At 42.2% G+C, this 21,488-nt stretch overlaps 2 protein-coding genes across 6 annotated transcripts in view; one reads left to right on the forward strand and one right to left on the reverse strand.

Moving 5' to 3' along the window:
- LOC111267519 (uncharacterized) overlaps positions 1-6,003 on the reverse strand; it is a 265,929-nt gene extending 259,926 nt beyond the window's left edge. For both annotated transcript variants that reach the window (XR_015313844.1, XM_022845796.2), the window contains exon 1: positions 5,919-6,003. The gene's annotated coding sequence lies outside the window, so the exon portion shown is untranslated. The remainder of the gene's footprint in view (positions 1-5,918) is intronic.
- Positions 1-20,882, forward strand: part of LOC111267522 (uncharacterized) — a 68,779-nt gene extending 47,897 nt beyond the window's left edge. Inside the window, exons 3-5 of one of the 4 annotated variants that reach the window (XR_015313845.1) lie at positions 4,216-4,417; positions 5,518-5,629; positions 5,937-6,470. Coding sequence is in view for 2 of the 4 variants with exons in the window: in XM_086971354.1 (XP_086827480.1) it covers positions 4,216-4,417; positions 5,937-6,025 (291 nt within the window). In the remaining 2 variants the exon portion in view is untranslated. Of the gene's footprint in view, positions 1-4,215; positions 4,418-5,517; positions 5,630-5,936; positions 6,471-20,479 lie in introns of those variants that run through there. The other 3 variants (XM_086971354.1, XM_086971355.1, XM_086971356.1) reach the window with 3 other exon arrangements.
- Positions 20,883-21,488: the final 606 nt, after the last annotated feature.

Genomic DNA, 21,488 nt, shown 5'->3' on the forward strand with positions numbered 1-21,488 from the left:
ATATAGTCACCTAAGACACATATGAGTGATAAAGATTTTATAGAAGTTGATGTTCGTGTATATATATAACACGCGGCCTATACACGTACAGCGCAATAATCAGCATGAAGTTAAGTGACGCCGTGCAACGAATCACAGACAGATGATGCTATATCTTCACTTAGGAAACGTGGCCACATATTTGCCATCGTGACTTTGCCCCGTTCCTTGCATCTGCTCTAACGCGATTAGTCCGCTTTGCTGTGCCATTCGTTTTTCATCTTGTTGCCCTTCTGCCAAACGGTAATCGAGTACCCTAAATATAGAGGTACGCTGCTTGTCCTCTCCGGAGTAGAGCCCATGGTGAGATAGCGCAATCGACTTCTTTCTATACTATTTTGCTCTATTATAGAAAAGCGCTACACATTCAAAGTTTGCTTGCGACGGACTCTCATGTGGCGTCGCAGACGGAAACGGCACAGCTGGTATTCCCGCTTCCCTTCGCTCTATGTTTTATTTTCGAAAGGAGTTAGTTGTCTGCCAACATTGTTTGTTCAGAAAGCGGAAGCCGACCGGGAAGGTGCGTGACGCACTGGGGCTGCGCTTTGTCTTTAAAAACATTGTTAACCCCCCGTCGATTTCCGCTTTCCCAAATTTTCTCCAGAATGTCCCTTCGTTCCCGTTCCGAATCAACGAGGACATGGATATGCTTTAAGATCGCTACCTGGCCTAAGGCAAAAGAATTTTTTATCCAGTTAGGCACAAGGCTGAGCTTCGCCGAATTTAACACGGCTACTGCTACACCGTAGCCGGCATGCGGTTCGATTAGGCAGCCAGCTAATCGACGCTTTGGCGTTCTCACCGTTCAAAAGCAATGTTGACGCCGCTTAAAGCCGCCTTCTACAGCTGCTGTGTTCATCTGCTGTTCGGTTCAATGGCGAAGGTAGCGGTAGAGGTAGGGGACGTTTTCAGCAGCATTTGCTCTCCGAAAGCCACAAGTCCAAAAGAAAAAGTTTGAACGAGCAGATATTTCGCTCACTGCAGTTGGCACTCGACAAATTTTTCTCTTTGTTTGTTTGTTTGTTCTTTTGCTCTCGTAAGTCAACAGGCTGCGGTGCTTCTATGGTTCGAAAAATCTGTATCCAGCTGAATTGGGTCAAAAGTTTGCTACTGGAGGTTAATACCGATCGTGTAACGGGCTGTAGAAATTCCACCTTACACGTTTGCTATAAGGGGAAGGGAGGCTTCACGCCACGTAAACGATGCTATTCCCTTTATCAGCGGTATTGGACATATTAGGTGGTGTACAGAATGTGTACATCGATAATATCAACGGCTGGATGAGCAGATGCCACTAATTGAACTATGGATGATCATACGCGCTACCAAACGATAAAAAAATTTTACTACCGGACAAATGTTCCTGCCTACTGGATTTATAGAAACGTAATCATTTTCTAGGTGGGCATATGTGGGCACTTGTCTTGTTTGTCTGAATAACAGACCGCACGCGTGTAACGATGTGTGTCGTCAAATGCAGATTTTATATTACGTGCCTAGAAGACGCTGCATAAACAAACCAACAACAGTGAATGACTGTATAGCAAACACACTGAACATGTACGAATACATCTAGTTGGATATTGTTTATCATGGCCTATTTTTGGGTCCAAATTTTTAAAGTGCCTAGTTACACCAAAAAACCTTTATTAGAGCATGGTCGGCCGGTATAGTTCAACTTATCGGATCACCTAAAAAAGGGAATGAAAATTTTCGGAATGCCACACGTGCGCAATTTTAGTCGGTACGAAGTTGCTTTTTGAAATCTTTATTGGTATTAAAGGTGCGAACGGGCAGAGTTTGAAATGTATAATTTACAAAGCTTGAAGATTTTTTGCAACTGTTTAAAATATCGGCCATTTTTGTGCTTTAGGCACGTTTTTGGTTATACGTCGCACAAGACAGTGTATATATGGATATGACTTCCCTTACTCATATTAGCTATGTACGATTTATGCGTAGCGAGCGAAACCCGCAGTAACGACTGCAGTCTCTTTCAATCAGAAACTTTGTCGTCCAAGCCCTCGTGTCGTCATGCATGTATGCTTTATGTATACACATTGTGCAGATATAAATCTGAAGACTGTTAAGTAACTTGACGCAGGATGTATATGCCGCAGTTTTAAACACTGACCTTGTTAAACGCATTTTAAGGATGAAATAGGTAATAGTAGTTTACAATGCATTTTTCCTTCAATACCACAACTATCGACTGATCGAATCATATCTATCCAGATCTATATCGTTACATAAATACACGCGTTTTATGAACCTGGTATTTAACAGCATTTGCATTAATTGCATCAACCAGTTAACATTACGACAACAGAATTGTGACGCAATGGCCCATTTTCTCAAAAGGCGGCCTGAATGATTAGTTGTGCTGTACGCTTTGATGTATATAAATTTATGCGGTTATACTACATAGTCAACTCAAAGCCTAGAAGCTTAACTGTGTTAAAAGTTGTCGCCAACCCTGTTTATGTAGCACGTATTTCTAACGCTTTTACGCCGATACGTGACTTCTCCATCTAAAAAAAGATTTAAATGATTGACTTCAACTAAAAGCAAAAGCAGTCGCTTACTGAGACCCACCTTCCCCCTTTCCTTAATGTATTTTGAAGATCTTCTTTCCTTTGCTTCTTCTAGAAACGCTCTAGACGACAGACTTAATATGTTAAAGACAACTGACGACTAAATGTGATATACTTCTCAAAATTAATTAAAGTCTACTAAACGTTATTTCAACTTTACTCGAAAATAAAGTACCGTATTATTATTATATCGGGTTGTAGCGCGTGTTGTGTTAGCACACGTTATGGCTGCATTACCTTTTGATCAGTGTGCTTTAGGAAACGACAAAATTCCCTCCACCGTGAACCCTTGTCAATAATGTACATTATCGAACCGATATTTCTGCAATGACGCACAAATCTGAACAGTCGGATTTGTTTTTTTATCACGTTCGCTCTCTTTTACCATCGTCGTCTAACTTATTCGAGCCCAAATTTCCCGCTCGCATGGCGTAAGTCAAACGAAAGCGGCGAGTTCTACGAAGCGTTCTTTTAATTTTTTTGTCATCTACCATGTGTCGCCTAGCTTCGTGGCCTTCCATGATCGCCATGTTAGTGCTGCTGGCGTATTCTCAACCTTACACGTAACCCACCCATAGAATAGAGCCGGATCAGACCACACCGATAATGCAGCGGAGATCTATTTAGCATCAACCACTGGGTCTTTCCCACTGTTTTCTCTTACGGCTAGTACACTATCACTCAATGCAGCCCCTGCCAACCATCAACAACAAACGTATAGACGAACGGTAACCGAATCGGCGCGCTGCATAGAAATATCGCTGGAGCCAATTGGAGCGTACACAGTCTGTACGTGCCCTAGAAGAACTCCAAGCCAACGTTAAGGCTGTGCTCTGGTACACGACGCGATGTTGCGCAGTGTTATGTCAATTTGAGTCGGAATGTACTTGAGAGTCTTGACTATCTGCAGATGAATGTGTGTGTATATGTATTTGCACACATGAGCTATCCCTCTATTTTCTCTAGTTCTCCCTCTGCCCATTTCCTTCTCGTTTTTTGTATTTACCGATTTATTCCCGACTGCTTAGATTGTAGCTAGTGCTCTCAGCGCGCTTTCGGATCCGTCTCGGATAATAAAAAAAAAAAAAGGAAAAATGACAACGACAAGATCTTAACGTTCTTCGTGCTCCACTGGATTCTAGCATTGCCTGTGATATCGTAGTCCTCATAGCCTGACTCGAACAGTCGTTCGAGTTGCCGTTCTCCTTAGACCACATAACTCCAATACACCTTTTGGAGTTAACGTCAACGTTAACAACAGCAGAAGTGTAAACACGCTTTAGTTAATCCTGTGGCATTCAGCCTGCGCTCGACTAGGACTAGCTGCCTGATGGGCTGGGTTAGTGACTAGCGTCCGATGTTACTTGTTCTATCTGTCCAGCTGACTTGTTTTAGCCTTTGGCTAGATGCCAGATCCACCGTCCACGGTCTTACAGCAGTGCTGACTGTCCGTCGTCTGCTGCTCCGATAGCGTTTCCCATTCCTTTTCATCGTCAGCGATAGCAGGGACGGCCGCTACGGTGGTCACAAAGCCCTTTCTCACGTCTTTTTCTTTTCGCATTTTTGTTTTCTTTTTTTCCAGTTTTTCTCATCTACTTCGCTCCGTTGTCTTTCGAGATACCTCCTATGTAGTCCTGTCGGTTTGCCGGTTACGGCAGTCCAACTTGGCAGCAACGAAACCATGGTGATGGCAGGAGTGTTTGCATTCATCTCATGCCCGGACAGAATATGCACATATCATAGGTCTTATATTCTTGGAGGCCGCTTAGCCAGATTTTGTACAGGTACGCTGAATATTGACTATTTATATATATATAGAATTGAACAAATAGAGGTGGGCAGCTTGCTTGAGAGAATATCACCTTGCTATGGACTATTCTTATCTAGTCGGTATTAATCGATATATAACATAGAATAAAGGCGAGCTGCCGAGTGATTTGACAGAATGATTCATTCCTGCGTCTTCGTGTTGTTGCTTTACCTACTGGCCTCGCTCTACCATCGTAAACAAAATCTCTACCTATTGGTGGCCCCGGTAGAAGAGGGCTTTACGTTTAAGGTACTGCTGCTGTCGCCGTCGAACTTTTTTTTGGAACAATAGAAATCCTATGGCCATTGTCAGTGAGAGGCTATCCAATGGAAATAGCGATGCTATCGTTAGCTTCAGAGGAGACTTGCTCTCGTGAAATGAAACGACACGGTCATTGGCACTGACCATTGTCGTTTGTGGTCATCAACTGCTCTTAAAGGAGCAGCGAGGCCAACGACTCTGCTTAAGCCGTTGCAGTTAAACTGTAGTGGAGTACGTCTGCTTGTAGCTATGCTGCTAAAATAAACTCATTACCGTTCATAGTATCAATACAGCGGCACGTTTGTTGACCGTTCCGTAGAGTTAGAAGATCTATGGATGTGCCAACAACGTTTTGTGTTGGCTACTCGCGGTTTTGCGGGTACGGTTCAATGTGCTCGCGTCTGCATTCAACTTCGTGCGAATATATGGCAGCGTGAGCCATCGAAAAATCCACTGAATATATGATTACTCATCATATTCGGGCAAAGGAAGTTCCACAAAGTGAACAGTAACGCCGCATTTCCAGAGGAACAGTAACAGTGGTATCAAAACGAGAAACATCGCCGTCGATCGATTAATTTGCCTAATTCGTAGATCGGCAAAAATTGACGGCGGATCAATCGTACTGATAAACGGCATTCTCGATATTTGTCAATGTTGATATGGCGCTGCCAAAATATTTCTACTATAGAGTAAGCTTTGTGTGTGGACGACTGTGGTCTCAAACAAAGAAACTTCTACGGTGTGTCCAAACAGATTGTAGAGAAAATATAATGTACGCACCACGATCAATTGATCTTGTTTCGCTTCCAGAAAGGTGTACCCTCCGATACTGGATCAGTATCTGTATAAGAAATCACTACTCGAAACAGCCAACGAGGTTGCTCCACGTAAAAAGAAGAAAGTAACCGAGGGTGTCCGGACGGTAAATTTAAATGAAACAAACGACTTTATTGAGTTAAAAGTTATTGTCAAGACATATCGTTGTATTTGCTGTTGGGTTATTGTAGACTCCCAGCTTAGATACCAACAGTGTTGGAATGGCATAGGCCTATTTTAGAGTTATACTAAATAATAATTAGTTAATATGCCTCGATACGAAGTCGAGCACGATGAATAGGTCTGAAATATATATCAAATGATCGCTGCACCTCTAGCGATATTAATTGTTTTCTATTCTCGTCCAGTGTCTCGTCTGGGACCTGATATCGTACCGTTTGCTGTCGTTGCAGGCACTCAACGTGCAGGTGGAACCGTGAAGTTAATCCAAAGACGGGAGACGCACGGAGCCGAACTTCATGTCACGTCATATCACACATGACAGGACCTGCTTAAATCAAGTTTTTTTGTGATCCGTTTTATACACGTGCGAACTAGCACAGACACAATCCAATCAAAGCACCTGCACCCGTGTATAAATTGCACTATATAGCTGCACTGAAAGCTTTCCTGGGTTTCTGGTTTCTCTTTTTCAGTCACGCACGACTTACGTGCGTGCGTGCGTGCGTTTCATTGCTGTATTGATATTCGTTTTCTTCATCTGAATGCACTCACTGAATAAAGGCCTATGAAATCTTTACCAGGACCCTCATCAACGAATCACCAAAAACGCTGTCGGCCATAGATGAAAGGATGTCGACGGTGCTTGTTGTTGTTGCTGTCACACAATCCATATGGGCACGGAGAAATTCACTCTCGGGAAGTCCTTTTGCCTGCACTTGTCACACTTTTGCAACGGCTTTGAGACGACACAACAAAAAATGAAACCACTGTGACTGCCTAAAGCGCAAATACACTATTACAAAATCCTTCGATTCTGCTGCCAATTCTGACGTTTTTCATTGGGTCGTTAATGGCTGTTTGTGCGTCCACCAAGTAGAGCCACTCATAACCTGAGAAGAAGGCAATTGCCAGTAGATACAACGGTTAACAATAGTCAATATGTAAGGCAAGCAAAAAAAGGGACAGGTGGTTCAGTGATGCATCTAAGCAAATTTTGTGATTAAGATCAAAGTGACAGGAATTGATATTGACAGTAGCACAGCTGTTACTCAATCATTCACTTACGAATTAATTTTGGTCAAACAACAGTAGTAGGGCTCCGTGTATTAAGGCGGAAGCAAGCATGTCACTAACGCGTAAGCATCATCATTGCCACCGGTCTCCACAAACACGTTGGCTCTATGGGAACGCACATACATGTGAAACCGAAGCTATTTCTTCGTCGTGTGTATTGCTTAGTATCATCCACTGGCTTGTGCAGATTTCGCTGGAATGTGGTTTTTCCTATTATTATTTTTTGACTGATTCACACTTTTTCTTCCTTATACCCGCTCGCTCATCCTTCTCCGACTGTGCTTTTGCTGGGTTTCGGGTGCGATTATTGAGAGAAGCCTAGCTGCGGAGTTACCTTGTGGCTGTGGAATTTCAAAGGCCAGCAGCCGTCGTAGCGGCATCGAATGAAAAACTGTCACTGCTGTTCCTGATAAAGAGGCATATCCAGTACAACGAGGATGAGAAATGTTACGCAAGGTGTTGATGACACCGATACAGAAAACACAAGCAGGGGTTAAGGTGTGGGCACGACACGTCAACAACGTGAGCCGCTTGTTGTAGTAGCATGCAGCATGTGGCAGCCCCGCATGTGGCAAACAACACACGCCCGTAGCCCGCCGAGTCCAGGGATAAACTGGAGAGCGCGCATCGAAGGAAAGGGAACGTTCCGGGGGAGGAAGCACCAAAATCGGCCGAGTGTGTCGTGGCGGGCGTCGATGGGTGAGGGTAAAGGGAGTATGCTGTCCAGAGGGGCAGTTAGTCGAGAGAGGCAGAGCAGAACACCGTTGGCGAGCGGAACACAGCTACGGAGTACGGACGACCGATAAGAAGAAGGCAAGGATGGCGCTCCTTTTCTGGTCCTGAAGTGCAGATAGCACCACGGATACGGGCTATGGGTCGGTCCAATACAGCAGCAGCGATACGATGGCGACGCGCGAAAAACAGCATTGACGATCACCACCGCGAACAGCGGCACCAACCACAGTCAGCAGCAGAAGCCGCGCGACTTTGCCGTTGTGCTTTGTGAGTCTTCCCTTTCCTTCTTTTGAGACCTAGCGCACGAGCGCGCGTGCAAGAGAGAGTGTCAAGTACGACGTGAAATGGAAAGAAATAGAGAGAGAATTTGGTCTCTTTACCACCCTTAATCTATCTCTTCCTCTCCCTTTTCCTCGTCTTCCCCTTACTCTCGGCCTGATCTTATATATCTCCCTCCGGTCTTCTCAACTGTGTGTTGTACTGCGCCCAGCGAGTCGCCCTCAGGCTGACTCCTCTCCTCAAACCCCATGCTTGTTACCTCTATCCCAAACCTATCTCGATGCCAGCTAGCTTGAACCAGCCCCAACTAAGATCCTTGCCACCTTTTTCTCGTCTCGTTCTCCCTTTGCCGGGCGAGTGGAGAGCTCTTCTGCGGCCTTGTTGTCGTCTTAGCGGGTCCATCTTGTTTGTTGGCAACGCGATTGGCACCCACCAAACGGACGGCCTTCTCCGTTCCTTCACATTTCCACACACATGCATATGTACCGACAGATATATTGCTCTCACTAAGTCCTAATCGGGGCTGGCTACGCTGACCAATCAATGTAGCTCTCCCTTTACGCTGTGCCATGATCCTTTTTTTCGCATTGTTCTCCTACCCCGTCAAGCATCATCCTCGTCAGGTTTCATGGTCGTTACAGTCACGACCGTGGAACCTGGTCACTAACTGGTGGTCGTTTGCTGTTGCGGCTGCTACTGCCGCTGTTCTTATCTACGCCGTCTATGGAGCCCCGTTCCGCTTGCTTACTTGTTACCGGTAAGGCTGGCGTACTGCTGGGTACCGTTTGGCCTTTCCTTCATTCGTTTGTGTGGTCCCTGTCTTCGTTTTGTATGACCATCCATTCTCTTCATTTGTTTTACTTTTCTATCTTTCTCTTGTTAATTCCACTGTCTACTTTCGGACTCACTTCCCTTGCTATCCCTGATAAACAGGCATATCCAATACTGTTGCTCTTAGACGACGCAAAGAACGAAAGGGGGCGGGGGGGGGGGGGGGTAGCAGCAAAGCAGCGCATCCTATTTCCTCGTCTTAATCAGTCTTTTTACATGGTTGTTTGTCTAGCTGCCTGTTCACCCGTCTCTCCCTTAGCAACACTCGCTTTGATGATTATCCACACACTGGTGCACGACCCACGCACCAGTTATCGACCGACCAGCCAGTGCAGATAAAAAACAAACCGCTATGTTCATTGCTGTCTGCGTTTTCGGAAATCCGTAAGATGACGCAGGGGAAATTTGGAGAAATGCAAAGTACTTTCCTTGTAGGATCCTTGTCATACGCCCTGTTTGTCTGTATGGAGATGAAAGATGCCACTTGCTTTGTATGTATAATACAGCAGCGTCGTGCCCATACGGGACGGCGTTATCACCCGTTTCATGTAGACTGCGAATATCGCCGCGGATCGTCTTCTCGTGTTGCTTTTTCCCAGAAAAATATGTATGAAACGGAGTAAAAGCGCGAGAGGATAAGCAATCTCAACCACGAACAGCTAGAAGGAGCGCTGTGAACAAATGAGACTAAGAAAAAGTAACTATTCCAACAACGGACAGAATAGAGCTTCCGTGTGGCCTTATTCCGCGTCATGGCTGGGCCTGGTCTCTGTTCGTTCTAGCATTGCGGCAGATGGCGGACAGCGCGTGAAGCTACTCGCGAATTCGTTCCGTTTGCTTCTTCTACTCGTGTCCGCCCCGCGTAATATAAATGGTCGCCGAGATGATGGGATGAAAATGTACGCGAGGCCATATATAAGAATGGGAAGGATGGAGTACACGGAAAACGGAACAATGAAGCATTGAGATTGCAGATACGTACAGATGGTAGAGGTGATGGTGGTGGGGGCAGCGGCTGCGACAATGGCGCTGCCGGCGCCTGAGGGAAAGTGACAAAAAGATCGGAAAAGATTTCCCTGCTTTTTTCGGTTGGCCGGCTTGTCGTCTTGTCTCTTCTCCTTTTCTTCATCTACTAATTCTTCTGCAAATGAAAAGAAACGGAAGACCACGCTGCAGTCGCCGAAGGGTAAAAGCGAGACTGGGCTCCATTTCTCTTCATCGAATATTGAAGAGGTCGGTTTAAAGTAGTGTTGGACACAGGCATAGCGAAGACACCAAACACGTTGCAAGGCAGGTACAACAACCTTCTTTGCTGGCTCTCTTATGCCCGGTCTTTCTTCGCAATGCGTCGTGATTAATTGAGAAAACGAAAAAAGCAGAGGCAAGTACTGAAAATACACGCTCACCGACAACAGCAAAGTACGTCTCAACTTAGATACATCGATAACGCATCAATTCACAGACGAGATTGTTCCGTCACTTGAGAGTTTAACGCTATCGTTAACAGCATTGCCATGAAAAATGAGCAAGAGGATCGTACCGCTTATTTGCTGTTTCGAGGTGCCTGGTCTCTTTACAACTATTTATTGCAAAAAAGAAGGAAACGAAACTTAGAGAGCTTTGTAGAGAACTGTAAACAATTTTAAGTGTCAAAATAACTCACTGTGAGCTAATACTAAACATGCTACGCCAGAAAGATTCACTCACGGGCATCAGTTAAAACTCAAAAAGACGATGCCATTAAAGAAGCAATTTGTCACTGAACTCAACCTACATTTATTCCGAACGAAGTATCAAAGGCTGCATGTGATATGTTGTGTGTAAAGGGGCAAGGCTAGTAAGGCAAAGTAAGTAGAATCCATCGAGGCCTTTCCCACGAGTTTTCCGCGATTCACCGCTATGTAGGCATCAAGCATATCGAATGGATCTGTTTGTAACGGCGAATATGCACTCAAGGCGGAGAAGCCGACCAATCGTAGCCATAGAAAATCCAGTGCAAGTACGGGTAAGCCTCAACTTACCAACCACGTTGGATGAACATTAGCCCCTTAGCCCCATTTTACCTACTCCCGGATAATTCTCAACGTAGTCACAAGTCCGCCGGTTCGCTGCCTTCTGGGCTGAGCGAATAGCAGACAAACGTGTTTTGGTAATATATCTTCCTCAGAAAGGCTCATCCGTCTTGAGTGGTGGCGCCCTCTAGTGCGGCTTATATCAGACTTGTACCCTACAAATGGCCAACAACGAGGTATAAAAACAACGTACACGTGTATAGAGGTAGAAGCATCTCTGTATCTCTTGTATGTACACTCTGGTTCATGTCTTTCGAGTATTGTAACAACGCTTCTCTCACGTCACAAAACTTTGAACGCTTACATTAAATTGGAAAAAGATGAGATTTGAGGATGTCGTTTTTTGCTGGTCTGTTCGTGGTACCTGATTGGAGCTGGTCTGGAAGCAATTACGTGTTGAAAACAGATGGGTTTCTATCGCCAATTGATACGTAGTTGTATGACTAACCCTTTACATTTCACGTGCGTTCTAATGACCTCTTACGGTAGTTAAACATTGGCATCTTTCTTTCTGTTGTTAATTCTAATATTTTAAATATTGTCTTTAACTAGGAAGATCGAAAATTCTAAAGGGAAACGAAATAAAACGAGAGCATAATTTGTGTACAAAGAAAGCAGTATACAACAGTTTTAGGTTATTTAAATTTGTATAAATACTTTATTATTGTTGTTGAAGTAAGAAGCATGTAAATAAAAAAATTCTGAAATTGGGTGGTTATGAGGTCGAGTGTATGCACCTTACGGCTTCTCTGCAGCAGTTCCCGAACGACTCCAGAATCGAAATGCCTAGGTCATTCAAGGCCGGGGGTGAGCCATGAACAGATTCGGTTTAATATACTCACGCAAGTCCAAATCGTATGAACATAACAGACAATAATAAATACAGATCGGCTATTTTGTGGTCCGAAAAATTTGGATTTTTGCAAACAGGATTAATTATATATAAAGTAATGATCACTCTTTGACAGTATCAAAGAATGAGCATTACTTTATGTACAGTCAATATTTGGAATTTTAAGTGCATATTGGTTGTTTATATAGATATAATTTTTCTCTTAATTTGCAAGTAATTTCCTATTATATCATGTGTATGATTAACCGAGGGGGGTTGATGCAGCATTATTATAATTAGTAGAAAACAGGTTTATAAATTTCCATAAACGTCTGTCGTACATCTTGTCGAATAATGTGTGTATGTTTTTGGATTTTGTGAATGTGCCCGAGGGCATATCGAGATTACAGTATTCTTCTCTTCCATTCAATTCAACCTAATTAAAATTGTACTTAGGTGCATCTATTTACAAAGTATTTGTCGAAGCTGCTCCACATTGGAACGATTAAGAACACACGTAGCGATTACTGAAACTCTTGGTGTGCATTTTTACGGTCAGCCTAGTAACTGGGATATGTTTACCTTATTTCTGACTCTAAAAACTAAAAGGACAGTTTATATATCAGAACAATTTTAAGAAATAGTAACACTTATACCGTCAATTTAACACAGGCTAGCATTTATTGATGAGTGCGAATAGAAGTGGATTTATATTGCATTAAAAAAGTATGTTGTGAAGATATTGGTGCACAAATTAGGGTACTGACTACCAAATGATTTGATTAAGGTTTAATAATCTTCAATTTGAAAATCATTGCCTGCCCCACTTATAGGGTGTGCAATACATTATCGAACGAAATATATCGGGGCTAAATTTGAATGTTACCCAATAAAACTTCGTTTCGCATAGAACCTCCAGAAATGCGATTCCAGTCTTCCGTTCATTAGCACTTAAAGAAAAACTTTGCCGAGCTACATCGGGTAGAAATTTCACATAAGCAATGTTTTCAATCATAACTTCAGTGGTAATTGACTTATTTATTGGTCAATCAACCCTATTTCATTTAAACATTATATTAGAATTCGTTATCGCGCCATCCCAGACCGACGTAACAGAAGATGCCAGTAATTAACTGGCGAACTTATAGTTATTAGGGATATGCGTACCGCAGTAGGATTAAACATATTTCAAACGTTTTTTAGGATATGTTTGGCGTCAAGCTGGAAACGATTAGCTAATCCTCCCACTCGATTTCTAAAACAAAAACAGTACAGGTCTATATAGGACGTTACCTGTTACAAGGTACCCTGTTTACCACCGGATTTATTTTTCTCTAAATATACATCGTAGTTTAAATGAACGTGCGGCAAGGTATCAATTGATTACTTCAATGGCGGGCATCTAGGTTATATGGTATGCTCTATTTTTTAGTACAAAAGCATTGGTTTTGAAAGTGAGTACTATTAAACTTTGAGATCTATACGAGTTAGATATCTGGCGTGATTAAAATAATTGAGCTTTTAAATTATCTGAGTGTTATTTTGTGTATTTTATTGAACGTTTGTTTGCGAAACAGGCGATTCAACTTTTTGCCGCAGTTTTCCTTGCTCCGGGGCATTTATATATAAAGTACGACTACCACGGCACTATATTAGCTGCCTTCTTTTGTCCATATACAAAACAAAATTTCCTTGATCGTTTATTTAGCTTACAAATCGCAAAAACTAGTTTGCTTTAGGATATAACTCAGTCTAGTAGACTTATATATCTGCGAATATGTGTCACACAAACCAATGCACCACGTTTCGCGTAATCACAATCGTATCTAGCCACAAATAATTCTTTATACTAGAATTATCGATAACCACAACAGTCGCACGCTCCTCAGTGCGATACTGTTACAGTTTCTGGCAAGAAAATACAAATCCTCGATATGTAAGGATTTTATCCACTCTTCATGTTATCCAGCGAAGTTATGTGAGGGCATATTGTAGTAAACAGTCATGATCTTTCTGTGTCAAGATGGCATCTATCTTTAAAAGAAAATTATTTCTCTTTAGCTTTGTTGAATGAGTGATTTCTTTGCACAGTGTCTTTAGTGGGTCATGTTGTCCCATTGCTACTTCATACAGTTCCGTTTTACAGACTGGATGGGTCACTGACGTAGCTGTTAACTGGTATTTTTGAAAGCTAGACGAATCGTTGTTAAACCATAAGATGGGCAAGTTTTTTGGCAAATACACTGGAGTATTGCTAACGATTGTTCTCAGCGCTTGTATTAGGCACCTTTCGCTCCCCATATAACTCCACCATCCCCTATATGGTGGGTTTTTATCATTTTTGAAATACCTAATGCTGTTAAGGAATACGTGCTTGATCTACACAACAGATCATCAGCACTAGATCTATTTTTTAGTGTAGAGAAAGTATGTTTTTAGGGGCCCAGCAGTATTTCCAGCTAAACAAGGGAAGGTCGGAAAAAAATAATGTCTTTCGCTAATTTCGTAAATAATTTGAAGTGGAGGAATCAAGTTTGTTTTTACTGCTAACTTAATCGTAAGTTTTTTTTCCAGTCAGAGAGTTTCATATACAACAATATTATATATTTTGCATGTCACTCAGTGCTTGAAAGGCACTGTCGGAAGGTTTCAAGGTGATTCTTGGCTTCTCGAGGATGAAAGACTGTAAAAGCTAGCGAATTATTTAAAGACATCTAGGCATTATCGTGGAGCCCGCGAAAGCGTCTAACGTGTTCGATATAATTAAAGAAAATACTTATTTAACCGGGTAATATTAAAGCTCGCAAATCGATTTGGTTCCTTTATTCACACAATTTGCCTATAAGATCCGTAGAGTAGAACTCGATCCTGGTACTTGTTCTATCTGTCTCTAGATCTGTAGTCTGTATCTAGATTGTCCTTACATATGGAACTATTGCGATCCCACCACTGGCATCAGTAAGGTTGTGCTCATTACTAATGTACCCATAGAACGGTATATTGAAGATAGAAAATGTATTATGACCACGAATGTGCCGATACTTTGAGTGACTGCAAAGCAAAATTAGCTTCAGTTATATACAGCTTATGCTTATATAAGCTTACCTTCTATTGCGATGCTAAATTAAACAATGCTATGGTAGTAATGCTATAAGAATTTTCGTGCGCCATTTTTGCGAAGGCCGTGATGCGACTTTAACTGAAAAAAAAAAAAAAAAAAAGAAATTTTCGTCACAGCTAGAATGATTCGTTTTATCACCAATAATTGGTCTTAGAAAAGCAGTATTTACAACCCATTTTAACATATCTTTGTTCCGTGCCTTAGAAAATGTATGCATTATGAACCTTCTATATAGTATATTGCCTTGCCGTGAAAGGAAATTCCACGTATCATATTTACACATTGAAAAAGTCTAGGACAGGACAATACTCTCTAAAGGAAACACACTTTACGAAAGGAAACACATTTTACAGTAGCAAAAGCCTCGAAGGCCTCTGGTGGAGAGGCACAGGTATCTCTTATTCTTTCATTGTTTGCTCATCTGGGCTAATTTGAGTTATTTACCTTTGCTACTGTAGTGTTTGCTATCCCTATCCGAGGTCAAATCACCGACTGGCATCGTCGATTCGCCCCTGGCTAAAACTTAAACACTCCATAGAATATGAATTACGTAGGATTGACATACTTGAAAACTGAAATCTTTAGAAAAATATGCAAGTTCATCTTAGAAGCGGCAAATGGATGTCCGTTTGAATTTAGCCCGAAGTAATGTAACAACAACATTGGACCTAAAACCAGAAACATTTATGTTTTTTTAAGGGGTCTTATAATCACGTGATACAGTGTAACACGTATGTTTAAATGTTGTGTTTTGCTGGAGCGTACCAAATTGCATAAGTAGTTCTGATTATAAGCCGACCAATATTGGACGATAACTAACGGATATAAAACTCGATATATTCTTAAGTTCAATTCATAAATAGTAGCTGATACGTTTCCGCGGCGATTTTTAAGGAGAAGTACCTTCGAATGAATGAGTTCTCTCAAACATGTAATGGATAACCTAAAATTGGTAACTAGTTAATTGGATACTTCGATATATCACGCATAGATTCACACTCTAATTGAGCTGATTAAATAGTTTAGTGATATGTGTTCTTTAAGATTCACTGCCAGATTGAAGTTTCAAAGGGTCTACCTTTGCGCTCAAGATAAATTCACAAAAAAAGGTTAAAGTTTCCCCATTTCTATTGGAGTCCATATGAGTGAACTGATAATAGTTTGAGCGTTCACAATTAACCAAGAACATGCGCTTTTTCTATATAAACTATATATTAGACTTCAAACCAATGATATTGAGTTTGAAAAGGTTGAGAACAAAACCTTAAAAAGACTAAGGCTATAGATTTTTTACGTTTATCGTAAAAAACTACCGATTGAATATCTTGTATCTTTCTACTTGATTCTACTGATCCTTATGCCTATTCCGAAACGTTCCGTCGAAACGATAGACTGACTGAACACTTGCGTTCTTTCTCAGATAGACATATCGCTTCTAAGACCCAGTTGCTCAGCCTAGAAATGCACTGCTACATTTTATGATTGCTAATTTCAGATTAAATTTGGGCATGTCTATGGAGTGGCGACTGCCAGCTTAATCCAACATAAAGCTGGTTTCTGCTGCACTAATACGTGGTTGACGTCATAGCACGTGCATCTACTATATTACGTGATACTAATCTAGGCACACCATTCACTAGCAAAGTGCTATACAATAAACAGTCGACATAATCATTGTCGTCAAGTAGCATGAGTAGACACTAGGTTATGTCCTTTGTTTTACTTACACATATTCTCGTTGTTCCCGTTGCATACTTATAGCGGCAACAAGGGTCGGTTGGATAGACGGAACCATGACTGCTCGATGAGTAGTTTCTGCCTGCTCTTACTCGTTACTCTACTAGGTGCCCTATGCAGTAACAGCTTGCGTGCAGTTTGTGTCTGGTGCTAGAAGCTCGCTCGTCGCTGTTGCCAGCTCAACAGCGACGAGCGGCTGTCGGTTCTACGGATTTATCGTCCGCGCCGCCGTCGGGGAATAAATGGTTCTCGGCAGTGCCATCGGGGACGATGGAAGACTGCAAAAGCTGGAGAAGGAGGAAAACGAGCAAGAAAGGGCTAAGAAGGACCGGGCTACTATGGAGAACTGAATTTCCTTAAGGTGTGCGCGGTAAAGGATTGTAGTTCGCCATAAGAGACGGGGGTAACAAGCGCATACTGCGGCACTACGAAAGCTTATGAGCACTAGATAGGGCCTCATGCGGGAAATGAACGAAGCGGCGGAAAAAGGGGGCGTGCAGGGCGGGATGCACACACGCAACCGTACACGGAAAAGCTCTGCGGAGGTGGCGAAGTAGATTCCGGCGGCTGCACAACAGAATGGAGGAAAGCGGCAGTAATGGCGGCGATGCATCAAATCAATGGCAGCCAGTCCTTTGGGTTGATAATGAGCGGGGCACAACGTCTTTACGAAACCAGCTTCTACCTAACAAGGGAAGCTGCCAAAAGCGACGGTCGTGAGTGTAAAAAGGAAAATGGCTGATATGGTATAGGGGTTTCATTGGTGCGGACAATACAGATTGTAACCCCTGTGGTGTCGGGTGCCTCGATAAGAGCAGCTTACCGAGGGCATCCGGGGCTCTACGCAGTGGGCGGAAGGGCAGAAACTACTGCGGAGCAAAAACTGCCCAAACGGAGGCTGCTGCCCCTTGAACGGAAAATCCAGTCAACCCTTAGGCTGGAATGCCTGACACGTAACGTTCGCCGTCTATGATGTCCGCCGTTGCCGTTCCTGCCACCTCCTACCCTACTAAGGCCATGACCACCAGTACCAATAGGAGGAATGGTAACAGAACTAGGATAACTACCCACTTACTTTCGTAATTCGTTCTCGTCCTCCTCGTCCCTTTCTCCTGTTTATTCCTGTCTTTGACTGCCTCCTCTATAACAACCTGTCCAATCTATAGAAATACGTGCGCGCCTGGAACGAATACGGCTGATCAGTTTATTTAGCTCCATTCAGCCTCTTCCTTCCTCTCTCTATATCTTATTTGCTATAATGTCTGGTGCTCTATTCCAGTTCCAGTCTTTGTTTGTGCTCATCCTAATTTTCCAGTTTACTTTTACTATGTCTTTAACCTCGTTAACTCTTGCTGTGTGTGCTAGATATTAAACGAAACGAATCGAAGATCTGGGCGCAACGAAAAACCATGTGTCATTAATAAAAGTCGAAACGCGCCTGTTTTCATCAATATTTTGTATACTATGGAAAGTATACATTTACATAGAACAATGTGAGAAACAGCTGAACAGAGTATTAAACCTAGTTTACCACTGATTTAGAATAGACTCTACTATGACCGGCGTAATGCCGGAGCTGTACGGCCTACACAGATCTGTCTTGAATTGCTCAATTAGCTCCTGCGCCGTGTTGGTGAAGTCTTCACACAAAACTATTCCGTATACCTAGTTTTGCCTCCTAACGTACGACCGTGTTCGGAAAGATCGGGCAACATATAATGAGGCACAGAGTTTATACTAAATTAACACAATTCGCTATCTCCCTATTTTGAACTTCGTGTATTTTATTTGTCCACGTTTGTAACGTCAATAGATATAAGTGTATCATAACAAAAAACCAAAAAAACGAAAATAGTTGCTGTGCGGCCATAAGCAAGCCGAAGTAGCAATCCAATTTAAAACTTCAATCACGCCTTGTACGTAGATCACATGTACCTTGCGTGTATACGCCAACACAGTGCGTACGCATACACATCGATATATATATTATATACTTTGTGTATATTTGCGGACTATACAACTCGGACGATTTGTCCCTTCTCCCCAAAACCCAGGCCGACCCTGCGGTGCGGCAGCTATTCGCCCAATTCTATAGTGAACGTAAAAGGGAATGGATGTCTCCTTTCGTCATCATGTTGTCTTTACAAAGCTCTCCCACTATATCGATTTCTGTCTCGATCTTTTCCCTCTAACTCTTTCCTTTGTTGGAAGACACAAGGATGGCCCTTAGAATTTTGTGTTTGCAGAAATCTTTAAGGCCCCTAACCCCTGCATTCTTACAGCCCTGCGCAGTTTCGCTTCTAAATTCAGTTTTCCTCACGTACCAGGCTGTATTCATAAATGCGCTCCGTCCGATTCAGCCCAGAATGGGCGCGCTAAAAAGAGTTTTTTTACGAAAGACTGGGATACTCCTTTAAAGTCTTTCCGCATAGAGAAGCCGTCCGACTGTTCGGCTTATTCTCGTCTCCAGCTGCTAATTTGAGCACTGTCAACTACAATGGTAACTGCCCATCACCGAGAAATAAACGGACCTGGCGTTTGGTGGTAACTCTCACTCGTCCTGGCTCGCAATGGTAAACGTGTCAGGCATGCCTGTGCACACTTTTTGCTAGTGTGTTTCGGACCGGCAATCGGTTACTTCAAAATAGGTTAAACCGGAAACCCCAGGCAAAAAGCTCTGTATGTATGCGTATTAGACACGATAGAGTGATGTGACAAATGCACATTTGTAGATACAACGCTACATTATATATATATATATATATAGGAAAGAGCAGCGTTATATAGGCCAAAATTTGCTCAACGCTATTGTTGAAAGCAACTGGTGACGCAAAAAAGATGATGCCAGTATACCGTCAAAGTCTTTTCTATTATGTGGTCTAAATGGACTCTCTACAATTCAGAGCTTCGATCAATTGAACACATTTATTTGGTCGGCCCATATACCTCTACTAGATGGGATTATATGACTCAAGAATAGATCTATGTGGTGCGAGTACGTTCGTGCAAATATCATCAAGCGTCATGTCTATGTGGCTGTTGCTAAAGGACACTATGCCACATAAATATTTGCTGATAAAAATCAATGGGTTAAAGGTGATGGTTCGTCTACCATATGTCCACATGAAGGTTTGCGGTGCAGTGCGACCCCAGGTTTTGAATGGCACTGGATCACCCATTGAGAGTAATGAACAGGAGCAGCTACAACGTGCGCGCCAAAGCCCACTTCGTCTTCCCAAATTTGATCTCACTGAAGCCTGTATAATAAACGTGTTTATACAAGATTCCATCGTTGGTTCTAGCGATGGTAATGATCTAGTCCACGATCGTGATTGTCCATAACGGGCTGCATGTATAGGTTACATTGTGTCTATAACGTGCCAATTGACCAGTCAAAATGTTTTTAAGATCAACCACGCATACACGTCCTCAACAACAACAACAACAACAACGACAAATGTACGGTTTCAATACAACGTTTTATATAACTGTCAAAGTGATTATTTAATAAAACATAACATGAGAACTTTTATAAGTAAGCTTTACAAAAGCGTGATGAAATGTAAAAGATGCTCAGCTATCCTTATGTAGCTCTGTGTTTGCCGAACAAAGTCCAGTTTCGTGAATCGCACTAAATTTTTCACCCGTATGCAACTGAAAAAAGAAATGTTTGTGCAGTGTCAAATCAAGCTCGCCGTATAAATAAAAGTGATCAATATAAACTCCCTTATTTAGGACCAAATAGGCCTCGTTACATCGTTGGAAAAGTTACGTTACTCAACAGTAATTGATCTAATATTATAGGTCTCGTCGCTTCTTTGGTTTGTTGCTTATTACGAGAGATAGATATTGTACAGTGAGAGGAAACAACGATTTTTGTACTTTTCGTTTGTAAACATTTATAGGTTGATGTTCGATTCGGCCAAAGTCGAAAGGCGTCAACCAGGCCTCATGAAGCTTGATAGCAAAGAAATAAACATTTTCAGTTGTTTTTAAATGGCTAAATTTTAATACACAATTGAAGTCTAATTCGAATTCAATTCCATTTTATCTATGTTAACACTCTGTTTACCTGTGTATGTATAATTCTAGCTGCTCTGAAGGGTGCCGAGTAGAATCTTCGAAGACGGCTGTGAGCAAAAATGGAGGTGAGCGGGACATCATCTGATCTGGAAGACACAAACTTGTGCAACAGCTAAAAATTGGCACCGTATTATTTGCGGGTGCGTCTGAAAATTTCTCTTTCATCATGCTAGAGAGCGTGCTCATAAACTTCAACAGCGTCATTTTTATGGTGGAATATCGAAATATAACTCTTATTGTCATACTACTAACGTCTGGTTGAAATCAAACTGAGAGTTAGGCATCGATGACTATCGTTATTTACGCAAGCAGCAATTTGCTTTGCTTGTGGAATGAAGATCATTATAGAAAGATAATCTCAGATATATTCTAAGTTAGCGCACTTAAAATAAAGAATATAGTGAAATAAAAAGGATTGTTTATTTTCTAACTTCTCATTTAGCACATACTTAGAGCTTATATAAAGTAGTACTCAGTCAGGTATGTACAAAATAAAAAATGGCTACCCAACTTTCGTCATCTTGCTCTCTTCATCTGCATTTTTTGCCCGTTCGAAGCTGTTTCTATCATACAGCATGCTTCTGTTATTATTAAGATCGTACATATATGTAATGCGTTGCACCAATACAGAGTACGAAGCATGGTTACGTTTTAAGCGCAATGTCACAATAGTTAATTACGAGGCATCGTAAAACTATCAGCTATCCTATTTGAGAAATCACATTTTTAGGTGCAAAGCTACCGGCCTGGCTTACTTACTAAAGTTAGGAACACACAGTGTTCTAGCTTCGAAGCCGGGCGTGAACACGTTTCGTTCTGTGGTGAAAATCGGCCGTCTGAAGCAATGTTGAACGGTTTAAGTGCCAGGCGCGAATTTCGAAACATTTTGGAGCTACTGGCCTAAATATCCGTTGAGCTGATTACCCTTCACTACTCGACCATCCGTCACATAAGAACAAGAGTTTATTCGGTCACAGCACTCAAACAGTGCATTCCATCCACCCGGGTGCGTCCGCAC

Source organism: Varroa jacobsoni, unplaced genomic scaffold (genome assembly GCF_002532875.2).
Source record: "Varroa jacobsoni isolate VJ856 unplaced genomic scaffold, vjacob_1.0 scaffold_1196, whole genome shotgun sequence".
NCBI classification, from domain to species: domain Eukaryota; kingdom Metazoa; phylum Arthropoda; class Arachnida; order Mesostigmata; family Varroidae; genus Varroa; species Varroa jacobsoni.